This window comes from Tauraco erythrolophus, chromosome 11 (assembly GCF_009769465.1).
Source record: "Tauraco erythrolophus isolate bTauEry1 chromosome 11, bTauEry1.pri, whole genome shotgun sequence".
Taxonomy (NCBI): domain Eukaryota; kingdom Metazoa; phylum Chordata; class Aves; order Musophagiformes; family Musophagidae; genus Tauraco; species Tauraco erythrolophus.
Genome location: NC_141475.1, coordinates 17,071,066 through 17,084,261, shown reverse-complemented (window position 1 = coordinate 17,084,261; position 13,196 = coordinate 17,071,066). Strand labels below are relative to the sequence as shown.

At 48.1% G+C, this 13,196-nt stretch overlaps 1 protein-coding gene across 1 annotated transcript in view; it reads left to right on the top strand.

Moving 5' to 3' along the window:
- Positions 1–291: 291 nt before the first annotated feature.
- IL1RAP (interleukin 1 receptor accessory protein) overlaps positions 292–13,196 on the top strand; it is a 33,751-nt gene continuing 20,846 nt past the window's right edge. Inside the window, exons 1-2 of the mRNA XM_086618458.1 lie at positions 292–358; positions 12,749–13,034. Of these exons, the coding sequence (XP_086474584.1) occupies positions 292–358; positions 12,749–13,034 (353 nt within the window). The remainder of the gene's footprint in view (positions 359–12,748; positions 13,035–13,196) is intronic.

The following is a 13,196-nucleotide window of genomic DNA, read 5'->3' as shown; positions in this document are numbered from 1 at the left end:
GTGCTCATGAACATAGACTATTCCAGTGACTTGAGTCAATGAGCTCAACTGTCCTCTTCTGAGCCATCACCTTCCAGGCTGGGAGAGCTCGTGTGGCTGCCTGCAGGCAGCACGATGCTGCCATACAGATGCTGTCCTTAAAGAATCTTAATGAAATAAAAAACATACCAGAGTTGAAGGATCACTGGGTGGGTGGAGGAATAAACACATACACTCAGAGTAAAAAATTGTCTGCGGTGATGAAATATTGTAAAATAACCAGCAGCTCTGTGTGTGCTTTGTCTCAGCAGGATGAAGATGGTCGGTGCTGTGCTGGTTATGCTCTGGCTGTCCATGGTCACCCTTGGCAGCGGCTCGGGTAAGGACGTGGCACGCGATGTGTCTGCCCGCTTATCAGGGCAAGAGCTGATCTGATGCCAGAGAAAGAAAACTGGCTGCAGGGATTTTGAAGCGTTTAAAGTATTCCTGGATGAAATGATTGTGTGGAAAAGACCTTAGCAAAATGCATGAACACAACGTTAGTTCTGTGTGGGTGTTGTATAATGCTCACGTATGGAGGCTACCAGGATGGTGTAAACGGGTGCATAAGCAAATAGCAGTAAGCACCTTCTCAACCTGAACATGCTTGGCAAATTCAAGCTGCCCACTTGGTTGGTACCATTATTCCCCTTCTGCGAGGGGTGAAACCGGGGCTCAGCACATGGCACTGACTTGTCACCGAATCGCACGCAGGACCTGCGCTTGAACCTGAACTCTGCTTTTCCTACTTGGATCCGGAGGTGATCGAAATTCCGGCTCTCGGATTGTGACTCATGCCTCAGCAATACAAGGGGAGAAGGGAACTTCTCGAGTAAGAGGAGCTCTCATACCCTTCGCACTGAGTCACTTTCCTGACAGGAAATATGCTGTCATGCTTGCAGCTCCTCTGGCACGCATTCAGCCCAGCTCTTTTGAAGAGGCAGATTGTGTGCATGTCGGCTCCGGACTTCCTATTTGGGGGTGGAAGGAGACAGCAGGAGGCGAGTGGAAAGGGGGAGAGAGGAAAGAACAGGCACTGGCTTTATAGGGGAAAATGTTCAGAAATAAGGGCTGTGCAGGGGATTGAGCAAGTCCCCCCCCCGTGAGCCCTTGCCCCTCCGCAGCGCTGGCAAACAAGCGTTTATAATACCCTGAGCAGATGAACAGCTCTTGTATCGGCTGTTGGACCACGCTGGATGATCGGGGCAGATTCACAACGTGCACCTCAGCGAGGTTCATCTCAGTGCAGGGCTCATCACACAGACTCAAGGCTTGGGAGGCTTTTCCCCTTGGGTTGCCCAAGGGCTGGGAGGCATTCACAGTAGGGTGTAGTCATCAGTAGGGGATGTCCCATCATGGCTAATTGGGGCCTGGTGGAACTGGTGAGCAATGGGGAAGCAGCAAAGGAGAAAGAATATATGGCCCAGGTCTCCTCTGCTCAGCTCTAGTAGTGCTTGGGGAAGGAGAGACCCAGCGGCACAGATTGCTGCTGCTTGCTGGGAAAATCCCTGCTTTGCGTGTGCTTCTGGACGTGCTGTTCTGCTCTCCACCAACGCAATATCCTCCTCCTGCTGAGGCAGCGTTACGACACCCCACGTGCAGTCATCATGGGCTCTTTCAGAAATGGGAGGTAGGTGCAATTGAATCAGGATTGCCCAGGAAATGTTAGAGAAACTCTAAAGCTGAGACCGCCAGCTGGGAGCCATGAAACGAGCACCCTGGCATTACGGTCACACAGGCTTGTACCAATTCATCTGGCAGAACCCTCCATTCTTTTCTGTGAGGTATGTAGAAGTATTTAAATATTCCTGCTTTAGCAGAGGTTTTCTCTACAGGATGCTTAGAGCCCTTGTAGAGTGCTGCAAGAACATAACTGTCAAAGGGTGATGCATGGGACATGTTATCAGTTAAAATACATTTCTCCTGCAAATCCACTGTAGTGTATACATTTAATTTTTGCATGTCCTTGGTTGACAGACCCACTCTTCAGTTCAGAGCTCCCTTTTTGTTCCATGGACATCATAAACCACTTTGGACTGTCAAAACATGTTTTGTTATTCATGATGGGCTTGTACGGCTGTTTGTACTTGGATGGAGGGGCAGCCGTCTGTGCAGCCCTCTGTTACACTGCGGGGTTTCCTGGGACTGGCACCAAAAAGCAACTGGAGCTCGTTTCACCCTCGCAAAGTCGTAAACATGGACTAGTGTGGGAGAATGGACGTGCTCTGATAATGCTACCACGTTTGGGCTTGCTTTTTCTTCTCAGAGCAGGGAGCATAGGTGAGGGGAGCAGAGCGGACGTTATCTGGAGTGAGTGCAGAAGGGCTGTGCTCCACTGGTCTCCTAGCACCAAGCGAGGCCAGGGGGATGGGTACATCTGTCCAGGGAACCTGGCTCCTGGGATATTTAAGATGTGTAACTCAGCAGGAATTTGTCATTTCAGCTGGATCTTTTTCTGTGCTTCACCATGATAATCATGTAATGGTGTATTGTCGGGACCAGCTCTCCCTCCAGCCCAGGCTGGCAGGGGGCTGGGGAGGCTGGAGGCAGGAGTGGGGCAGGAGTCCTGTCGTGGTTTCTTGCCACTTTTCCTGCCTGCCTCTGCAGCCCCTCCCGGGGGAGCAGCGTGGTCAGCAACACTGACCAGGGACTGCCCAAGCCAGGGATACCGGCTCTGCCGAGTCCTGAGCGTACAGAGGGGATGAGGAGCTGACACTTGCGAAATTTCGGCCGTAAAATACTCGCACTGCTCCAGCTATAATGCAGATGGCCTTTCCACCCAGTTCAGCCGGTATGGCTGACAGTCTCCCTGGCAGCGTGTCGGAGAGCTTCAGTGTTGTACTTCATCCTACTTCTTGCCAGAGAGACAGATCCACAAACTTTATTTTCCCCCTAGATTTTGTCAACAGCACTTTGGCTCTAAACATCTGTTCTTTGGGCTCTGCTGTTTCTGTTGTGTATGGAGGCTGAAATAAAATCATTTGCTGAAAGAGAGCTGCAAGCTGGAAGAGGAAAGAGATGTGATCTGAGTAGTGTAGAGTAAAAGACTTGGAGTCTGAAACTGAATTTGTGCTTCACTCTGCTACTCACTCATGCCGTATGTGTGGGCAAACCTCTTCTGGTCTTAAGAATATACATGATCTGCAGCGCCTGGGTTTGAATTCCTTACTCATAACCTTTGGGACATTGTTTGCCATGGTTCTTGGGGTCTTCTACTTTCCTTGCCTCAGCTAAGCCACCCTTAAGATGGGAATAAGGCTTACATCTCTGCGCTTGTGTTGTAGGATGCTTAATGAAGTCAGATGTTCTGATATCCTGAGAAGGACAGCAAAAACTGATGAACCCAGTTTTCATCTTAGAATTATTTCTTTGGCACTACTGAAGCCATATATACATATTTAAGCCAAATATACACTGGCTTAAAAGAGATGAAAAACCAGTTGGACAAAGAACATAACAGCCAGTATGAATGCGGAATAATGTTATCTTCTTGTTTCCAAACAGAGCTGGCCTATGTTAAATACTGACTTAGAAGATGTAGCTGTAGTTGCACTCCTTGTTCCGTTTTTCTCTCTCTGCTAACCAGGCTACTCTCTCGTTCTCCAAGAGGTCCCAGCTTTTGCAGGGTGAGGAGAGGATCATGTTTAGGAGTACTGTCTTGGGGAATTAGAAAAGCAGAATATTGTTCCCCGGAGAGGAGGAGCAGCCTCATGCTGATGATCTAAAGGACCCACCTAGTGTGAACAGGTAACTGCTGTGCGTAAATAGCCCTTTGGTGGGAGGAAGCATCATGTTTGCATAGAAAACTCCTCTGACAGCTATCCTGGGGGTATTACACAGACTGCATAGTAGGATGAGCTCAGGTTTGGGGTCAGCTTCAGCTTCTGCCCAGAGTGACACCCAGCATGGTAGGCAGTGGCTGTATGGCAGCCAGGAGCCTCTGTCCTGGGAGTTTTATTTCAGATTTTATTGTTATATGCTGGATTGTGAGCATGTCTCTTACCGTCACCTGTACCAGAGGCTCTCTGGCACCAGTTTTGTTCCCTCTGAAGTTGACTCCAAAGGACCTGACATCACGAGTGCTTCTGGATTCAGGTGGTGGCTGGAGCATTGAAGGTCTGACTGCAGCGAGCCACAAACCAAGGTCCAGCTCTGGAGGTCAAAGCTGCTGCCCGCACCATCTCTCCTGAGTGCCAATCTGCGCTGTGTGTCTCTCTTACACTTAGCAGAGAGGCAGAGTAGTTACTTATGGCCAGGGGATATTTGCAGATTAATAAATTACTGTCTGTAAAACACTTTGAAGATGGAAAGCCCTGCGCAGCTTCTCAGGATTATTACTATATAGCTCTTATTCTACTGATGGGGTTCCAGTGGCCTTATTTTCCTTATGATTTGTGACAGCCCCAGAAGCTGAGAAGCTTATTTTAGTGTGTAAAGTCAAAAGAAAAATAGATTAAACTGCATTATTGTTTTCTAAAGAGTCTAAATCCCTCCCCCATCATCTTCTCCTGGGATTTCCTGACTTCCTCCTACTCTTTCAATCTCAGCTTCTTACTGTCCTAATTTAGGACATGATTTTATAACCATCCATACCCATCTGTGAGTTACTGCAGTTGTAGAAGTTTTTGGCGCTTGGGGGCATGAAGTTATTCAGCACCAAGGGTGTTGAAAGGTGCGTAGCCCTGGAGCGGACGGAGATAAAACCTGCAGAGCAGAGCTGGCCTGGGTGCAGACATGTAACCGCAGCTGCCAGCCTCCCTCTGCACCAACCAGAGTCGTGCCCGCCGAGGAGATAAGACCTCACTTCTGCTTCTTGTCAGCTGAGGAAATAGGTTGCGAGGCGTGAGTTTTGTGCAGGCGTCAACGTGATGTGACCCATCTGCAATGAAGTGCAGAAACGTATGGAGGAAAGCAGCTCGTTTGGGGCGTGCTGCTGATGTGACATCGTGCGGTCGCTTTTGCTCCTCTGTGTGTATTAAATAGGGCGTCAGGGAAGGGACAGCAGGGACCTGTCTCCTGCCCTCCTTATCCATCGTGTCCCCGAGCTGCAGCCGCACAGTTGTGTGCTCAGTATCATATGTTTTATTGCACACAAGTGCCTTCGGCCAGGCTCGTAGACCCTTGCAGGCGTTTTACTGCCTGCTGCTCTTTTTCAGTTCCCATCCTCATCCAAGGGCAACCGCTGCAGCAGTTTGTTTTTATGCAGATGTCCCTGTGGATGTCTGTGGTGGGCAGTGCAGAATTGATTGACTGTATTTTAAAGCAGGCAACAGAGACCCTGGCTAAGTGCAATAACTAAGCTGCATGGGTTTAACTAAGCAAGCCTAAGGCAGAGCCAGGAGTTGAGCCTGGACCTCATCAAGTCCCGAGCACACAGAAGAGCTCCTGCCAGCTTGAGCACAGCTCTACAGTGGTGCCAGTCAGGTAAACCTCCTTTTCATGACGCCTCTTGTATAGATGATTTTATGAGGGGCTGTTCCATTTCCTCCCTGTCTCTCCTCCTCCCATGCCGCTCTGCTTTGCTTCATGCAGCAATTTCCTCAATGAAGCCTGATGGAGTGTAGCTATTTGCTCCTTTTCTCCTTCAGGCTTTGAAGTGGTTCATACTCCTACCTTTATCGTTTTGATCTCAATTTTTTAAAAAGTCTCCAGGAAAACATGTCAAGCTTGCTGGAGAAAAAGGAATACTTCTTTTTTTTTCCTCGCCCAGTTGCTGCAGGTAACCAAAATACTGTGCCACATACAGTAAACACAGCTTTACGTACAGAGAGAGAGTGAAGGCATGAAGCTCCATGTGGAGGAGTTTTAAAAGACACAAACAACAACTACCCCTTCCCATGTTACAGGCTATGCTTGATTAGATAAGGAAATTTGGAGTCAGGATCTGTGGGCTCTATTACAGAATCATCATTTTTTGGATGTCGTGCCTTGGCTGCTTCCTCTTAAGTTCTGGCTGTCAACAGAAGTTTACGCAGTCAGCTTGTTTCTGATGGAGTCGGCAGAGAGGCAGACCGTCACACCTGTTTAAACTCGACTGTCAGGATCAAAAGTTAAACAACCACAAGGTATAAGTGCTTTTAGAAATGATGAGCCATTCTGCAACAGAAAGTCGTTTTCAGTCTTCCTTTCTGGGCTGTCCTAGCTATTTAAATGATAAAAGTGGTTGGGGGAAGAGAGAGAGGGAGACTCCATCCTCATGTGCAGCTTCCAGTGGAGCTGCTTCCACGGGTGCATCACAGCTTAGTGGAAACACGGGATGAATTCAGTGAGATTTGGAAGAAGCATAAATCCACGTCACCAGTGTTGTTGCAGCTGAACTGCGCAGATGAGGCTGCACTGTGTGTCGGAGCTGATCACAGGGAGATTTTTGCCGGCACCATTTCCACTTGCTCTGTTGGAAAGGCTGTGGGAAGACGACTGTGCAGTTATGACAGGCCTTCTTTGATGTGTTCCCGCTGAAAGTCAGATTATAAATTTCTGCAGAGTCTGTGCAGCTTCCAGGCTGAGCTTCCAAGGCAGTGTTGAGCTCTGACCAGTTTTTAGGCATTCTCTGGCCACCATCGCCACTGCAGAGGTAGTGGGAGCAAATAGTCAGAAGTAGCTGATCTTGGCTGGGGCTAACCCAAGTTCTTGTCCTTCCCACTGATTTCGGTATGTTCGAGGAAGATATTCTAATTTGTTTCTCACCGTGCCACCCTCCTTCCACCACGCTGTCCGGTCAGATGGGATGCAGACCGCACGGCCGGGGAGCATGGGGTCTTGTGCAGGATGCGCAGGTGAAAGGGAAAACGCAGATGCAGTGGAAGAGTTGCTGCTGGCACCCATGTAAGTGGAAAGTGCACCCACGTGTGGCAGCTGGCCACAGCTGGTACCTCCTGTGCTCGCAGCCGCTGTCCTCCATTCAGTTTGACTTCTTCTGCTTCCTTCTCACTGACTGCTGTCAGCTTGAAGGAGGTGAGGGGAAAAAAAATGGTTTTCAAGGTGATAATGATTAATTCTCTCTTAATCGCTTTATGTGACCAGCTTTTTCTGCGTTATTGATGCTGATTCTTGCATCAAGCTAACCACTGGCCTGGCCACCCTCTCAGTGCTCCCCAGGTAGAGGGTGACTCATGTCAGCTTTGCTTTAAGATAATGCAGCAGGGGCAGCGGAAGAAGGTGGGAAGCTGTTGAGATAGTGCAGCCCCGTCTGATGCCGCTGCTGAAATGGTGTGGGGAAGAGGGGTCCGCCGTGTCATTCAGCTGGCAGCGTTGATGGCTTTGTGTCCTGCTGCTGCTGCACAGTCCCAGTCTGCATGCAGGCAGGCCCTCTCCCAAAATTAGAGATGATTAAGAAGGGTGCATCATTTGGCAAATGGCAGGGTAACTTGTGTTCTTGTGTTGGTGTGATAGATGGCCTCTCGCAAGGATGGCTCTTTATTATTTCTTCACAGAAATCTTGACTAGAGGAAGCCTTCGTTTGTAGGCCCAGGGGAGGGAAGGGTGGAGGTGGTGTAGTGCTGGTAGAGTTTTGGTGGCTGGGAATTTTTTTTTTTTAAATGGAGGTATTTAAAATGACTGCACAGAACTGCCACGTTGCAGACAAAATGGGACAGCATTTCTTGATGTGGCCTTTCTCTGTTTTTTTTTATTTTGATCCACGGGTTAAGCTGTTTGTCTTTTTATAAAAAATCTGAATAATTGCACCAACTTAATCTCTATTTGGACTGTGTGGGTGCTTGTAATGGGTGCTGCAGATGCATCTCAGGAGTATTTCGAGTGGTGTATTCAGACCTCTGTTTGGAAGGGGGTAAATCAGTGCAGTAAGTGAAAGTTGGGAAAAGTTTCCAGAAATGTCTGTTTTCACCTTTATGTAGCGGAGGAACATTTTTTTTTTTTTTCTTAATTTCTCCTTTCATTTTTTGCTTCATATTTGAAGAAGCCTCTTTCTTCAGCTTTGTTTGGCTTCTGAGAAGGAGCCGGTTTTGGGACACCTGGTGCTTAAGGGCATTGTAGCACCAGATTCAGAAACGGGACAGATCTATCTCTGTAACAGAAGAGGATTCTGTCCCTTGTATTAGTAGTAGATACCCCTGTGAACATGGATTGCAATATACAGTCCAAGTGAGGAAGGCATTTGGAGCTAACTTTGCCAGCTCACCTAGTCCCCAGGGTGCATCAGGAAGGAGCAGCAGGCAGCAGCCTGCTCTTATCTCTATCTCAAGGCACGTGAAATCAAGATGGGCATCCTTCCTTCCTCTGACCTTTCTGTCTCCACTTTCCCTTGCGATGCTGGAGGTGGGTGTTTCCTTCTACCAAGCAACCTCCCTCCAGCCTGTACAATCCTCATTCCTTTTCCCAAGCAGGGCTGTGGAAACAGGACTGTTTCTTGCCTTTTTTCCTGTGTTGTCTGTCATGGGTAGGTGTTTCGGGTCACAGGCTGCCCTGCTGTGTGATTACAGAGCACCCAGCAGTAAGAGGGGTCAGCTGAGGCATCTGCAGGATACCTCATCAGTAACGAGAAAAGGATGGCTTCTTTCAAAAGTATTTTGCAGAGTCATTTCTAGGAATATGCATTTGTGGGGTGGTGGATTTTTTGAGAATTTTCTTCTCTCCCTCCATCACCTGTGTAGTGCTGTTTGTTGCAGCGTGGAAGGGGCTGTGGAGTTGCATATAGCTCCCCCATCTCTTCACTGGTTTCCATTTGTTACGAACCTTGGAAGTCAGAGCACAAATCCTGATCCCACCCGATTTAATCAGGAGCTGCTCTTAACTCCAACGGCTGTTTTGTGCATGAAACATTTCAAGAGAGAAGAAACTCGCTTCGTAGGCTTTGCCAGTGAAAACAAGTGTGAGTTGCTGCAAACGGCATAGCACTGTAGCAATGTTAGTGCTGTTTTTCACAATTAGAACTGGGTTCTTGCGTCTTCTTTCAGGAGGGCCTGTTGTGATAGGACAAGGGGTAATGGTTTTAAAATAGAGGGAGGTAGATTCAGATTGGATATTAGGAAAAAATTTTTTACCATGAGAGTTGTAGAACACTGGAACAGGTTGCCCAGAGAGGTGGTGGATGCTCCATCCCTGGAGACGTTCAAGGCCAGGTTGGACGAGGCCCTGAGCAACCTGATCTAGTTGGAGATATCCCTGTTCCTTGCAGGGGGGTTGGACTAGATGACCTTTGAAGGTCCCTTCCAGCCCTAACCATTCTATGATTCTATGATTCTTTCTGCATTGCCCCCTCAAATGTTTTTACTGGAGTGAGCGTATATTGATATATATGTGTGTGTATATCTATTTATTTTGTGTCCTCCGTAGTGGGAGCTGCTTTATGCCAGCGAGGTTCAGTGCGAAGTCATGCCATTTTTTTCCAGCCTATCTCCTGTTTAGACTGACATCCAAGTAGCTGCGTGCTGGTGTTAGCAGCAAATAGGTTCTGAATATCCAACGAAAGTTAAAATAGTGGAAGGGGCACAAAATGTTGCAGGGAGATGTTGGATGCAAATGATGGTATAGCAATAATAACGTGAGCATCCCCTCTGCTTTACAAGTGTGTGGGGAGTGCAGCGGCTGTCTGGGCTTGACCTGTCTGCTGGGTCTGTTGCAAAAGTGCCACTGCAGCAAAGGGAGTTGTTGGCATAGGGAGAAGAGGCATGTCACAGCCAAGGAGGAAGAGGCTCACGAAGGTGTATGTGTGCGACGGATGCCCTGTAGCCCCCTCACATGCCTTGTCAGGCAGAGCCCGGCTATCTCAGGTGTAAAACACTCAAAAAATCAAAATAGCAGTACCACCCTCAGCATGGCATGGGCAGGAGGGAAGTTGTACAGAGCACCACAACTTATATCCTCGGTGTTAAACGCGTGAAGGATGTCTCACTCCAGCTGGTGGTGTTCCTGCTGTCTCTGCTGTGAGCACTGGATCACGGCTTTGCTTCCTGAGCCCTTGGAGCTGTGCCGGGCTGGCTTAGCTGTGGCAGGCAGGAGGAGTCCTTGCCAGTGGGCAGCAAGCACAGCCTGCAAGCTCGAGCCGCGCGGCTGCTCCTGTGGTCCAGCTGCTTGTCACCAGCATGTTGTGTGCCATGTTTGGGGTTCAGCTCGGAGCACACAGCACCCCAAGGCAGGAGGCACACGGGGAGCCTTAGGACTAGCTGTTTGGGATGATGGTGTTCCTGAAGTCAGGTGAATTAGCCAGCTCGGAGGCAAAATCTCCAGGTACAGCTCTCATAGTAAAGAACAAAGGCTGGGGTTGCCTCTTCCCCAGCCGAGAAGACAAGGCCCGTACATTGCTTTTGAGTAATCTAGAAAGAAAGAAAAAAGTTGTATTTATTTTCAATAACTCGTTCAGGTAGAACAGGTAAGTAGTTTTACAACGCTGATTTATGAGCTGTTGCAAAATGCAAGAGCTGTTCAGGATTGCAAATTTCATTGATCTTGACTGTAAGAATTTCAGTACTGTAATGTTTTATATGGTTTCCTTTCTCTCCAGTCCTGCCATTTGAAGTAATAAGGACAATTTGCCTTTATGCAGCCCAAGAGGAGACAGCAAAGACAGGTGTAGGGAAGAGAGCCCTGATGTCCTGATTTACAGGCCCAGGTCTGCTCCTTTCAGAGGGAAACCCTTTCTTTATAAAAACAAATGCCTCCCCTCCATGAATAGTAATCAGTACTTTATCATGCAATTAGCAGAGGTCTCTGGCAGGCTCATTTATCTCATTTACCACTCTGTGAAAACTTAACCATGCCTCATCCAGTAGCTTGATCCCACCAGTATAAAGCAGTGTACTAGTTCCAGTTAGCCTTGACCGTGGTGGTGACTGGTGACTATGCACCTTCCCATTGTATAAGGCTTCCTATAGTGGTTTGGTCTTTCAAAATAAGCCTTGGTACTGGCTGCAGCAGCAAATTTAGTGGATGATGCTGTGCAGTTTTGAAATAAATATCTATATGTTTCTTAGGTGACGAGCGATGGCCCTCTCCAGCCATTTGGGTTTGGGGTTCCTACTAGCAAAACTTGTACCCTGGGTAGCTTCACTGCCTCTTCCTAGCCCAGTACACTGTCTTCCTCCAAAAGTAGCACCCTGTCATATGGGTGTTTGGCATACCACGGGAGGAGCAGTGCAGTTTGCATTTACATTTATGTGTAAACCCACTAGAAAATATTTCTATTCTTACTGGCCCAGATTCCTCCTCACTGTGACTAACCATTGCTGAGCCACAGGAGTTAGTGCTGCTGCCTTAAAGCGCTGTGGACCTGTCTTCTCAAAGATTTATTTCTTTGCTTTTTTTAAATTAAGTATGAATTTGGGGCCAAGCTACATCCCACTGTCTATTTAAGGAAGATAAAATGCCAGAAGTCCTGCTTTGGGCCTGTGAAGTCAGTTCAGAAGAATTGGGCTCAAAGAGCGTATTGTATTCTGTTTTTCCTCTCAGTCCACATTCTGATATCCATGGACCAGAGAGGCTTTGCAGTGTTGTCTCTGCTGTGCCTGTGATGTGCTGAGACACCGCTCCTGGGGACCGCTGCAGGCAGCACACCCCTCTCCTCTTCAACTTGTTTTCGGCTCTCAGACATCAGGCTGCCCTAGCTAATGCCTCCCAGCAGCTGCCAGAGGTGGGCTGGGAAGCGTGCCGTGCTGTGCCGTGCCATGCTCTGCCCTGACAGCACGGCGAGACGGGAGATGCAGTGACAGCAGCTGCTCCGTGCATCTTAGCTGGCGCTGGTGGTGCAGGTTGCTCTCAGGTGTGCTGACACCCTGGTACCGTGCTTTGCTTGCACTGAGTTCTTTCATGACTGTGCATCCTGATGAGTAAGAGGAATGGAGTGGAAAAGAGCAGTTGGAAGAGAAATGGGTTTTGACTGTGCTGTTTGTCCGGAAATGATTTGCTAATGACAAGAATAAACTAAAAAAAAAAACCAACCAAAAACACACAAAAAAAACGCGGAACAGCTTTTTCTGATGCTGCCCGGTTTCTATGTCAGCCTGAGTGTGCTGTGAGCTGTGCTGAGCCTGTTGAACTGTACTTGGGGACTGCACGTGGGGGCTGCTTGGGGATCCCCAAGACCACCTGCTGCCACCTCCTCTATACTGTCTCTTCTGCCCCTCAGCCTTCCTTCCCAAACTTCACTCTAAACCATTTCTATGGGTCATTTATTAGTGCTTGTACTCTTTGTGTTGTCATCGTGTGCACAGGCGTCGCATGAATCCATTGCAGGACAGACAGTCCTTGCTCCCAGAACCCACAGTCCAGCTTCTTCTAGCAGGGACAATGGTCCATAGATCTAAGGGAGGGTTGTTCTTTACATTGCTTTTTTTTTCCCCCCTTTTATCTCAACACTACCATTTCCATCTTCCCTGTCACTGTGCATGGATGCACATGCATCTCTAGCATTGTTTTCATCTAAATTTTATCTTCCCGCACAAGACTTTAGGTTTGAATTTTCTCAGAGCTCTCTAGGAAGCCTGGTGTTATGCAGGAATATCCTATCCCGTCCTATTGTCCTGATGAGGGATAAATAACTTGGAAGAAACGTAGGGGGTGTACAAATGAAAGTAGAGGTTTGCAGGTTCTCTAGAAATGAACGCAGTGTTCTTGCCCTGATTTATAAAAGCCCAGTTTGCCTCCATGGAAAACACTACATTTTTGCTTTTGATTTTAATAGGGACAGGACCAAGGGCTGTGGGGAACACAGGCAGAACTGTTTTTCTCTTGCAGACTTGCAAGCTAAGGTACACCTTGTTCTTCTTGGCTGCAGAACGCTGTGATGACTGGGGTGTGGACACCATGAAGCAGATCCAGATTTATGATGGGGAACCTGCCAAGATCAAATGCCCGCTTTTTGAGACCTTCTTGAAGTACAACTACAGCACAGCCCATTCTGCTGGCTTAACCCTGATCTGGTACAGGATCGGGCAGGACCGGGATCTGGAGGAGCCCATTAATTTTCGTCTCCCAGACAATCACATCAGTAAGGAGAAAGACACCCTTTGGTTCTGGCCTGCTCTTCTCAATGACACTGGGAATTATACGTGCATGCTCAGGTAGGTTGTGTGGTGTGGCTTCTGTATGTCTTAGCGTATTTGAAGGTCTTTCATGGAAGTGGGAAAATTATGCTGTTAGCACCGGATCTTTCTGTAGGGAGAAGACCATTTACATAAGCATTAATGGGAAATGAGTGTTACAATTATAAGACCACTCAGTGT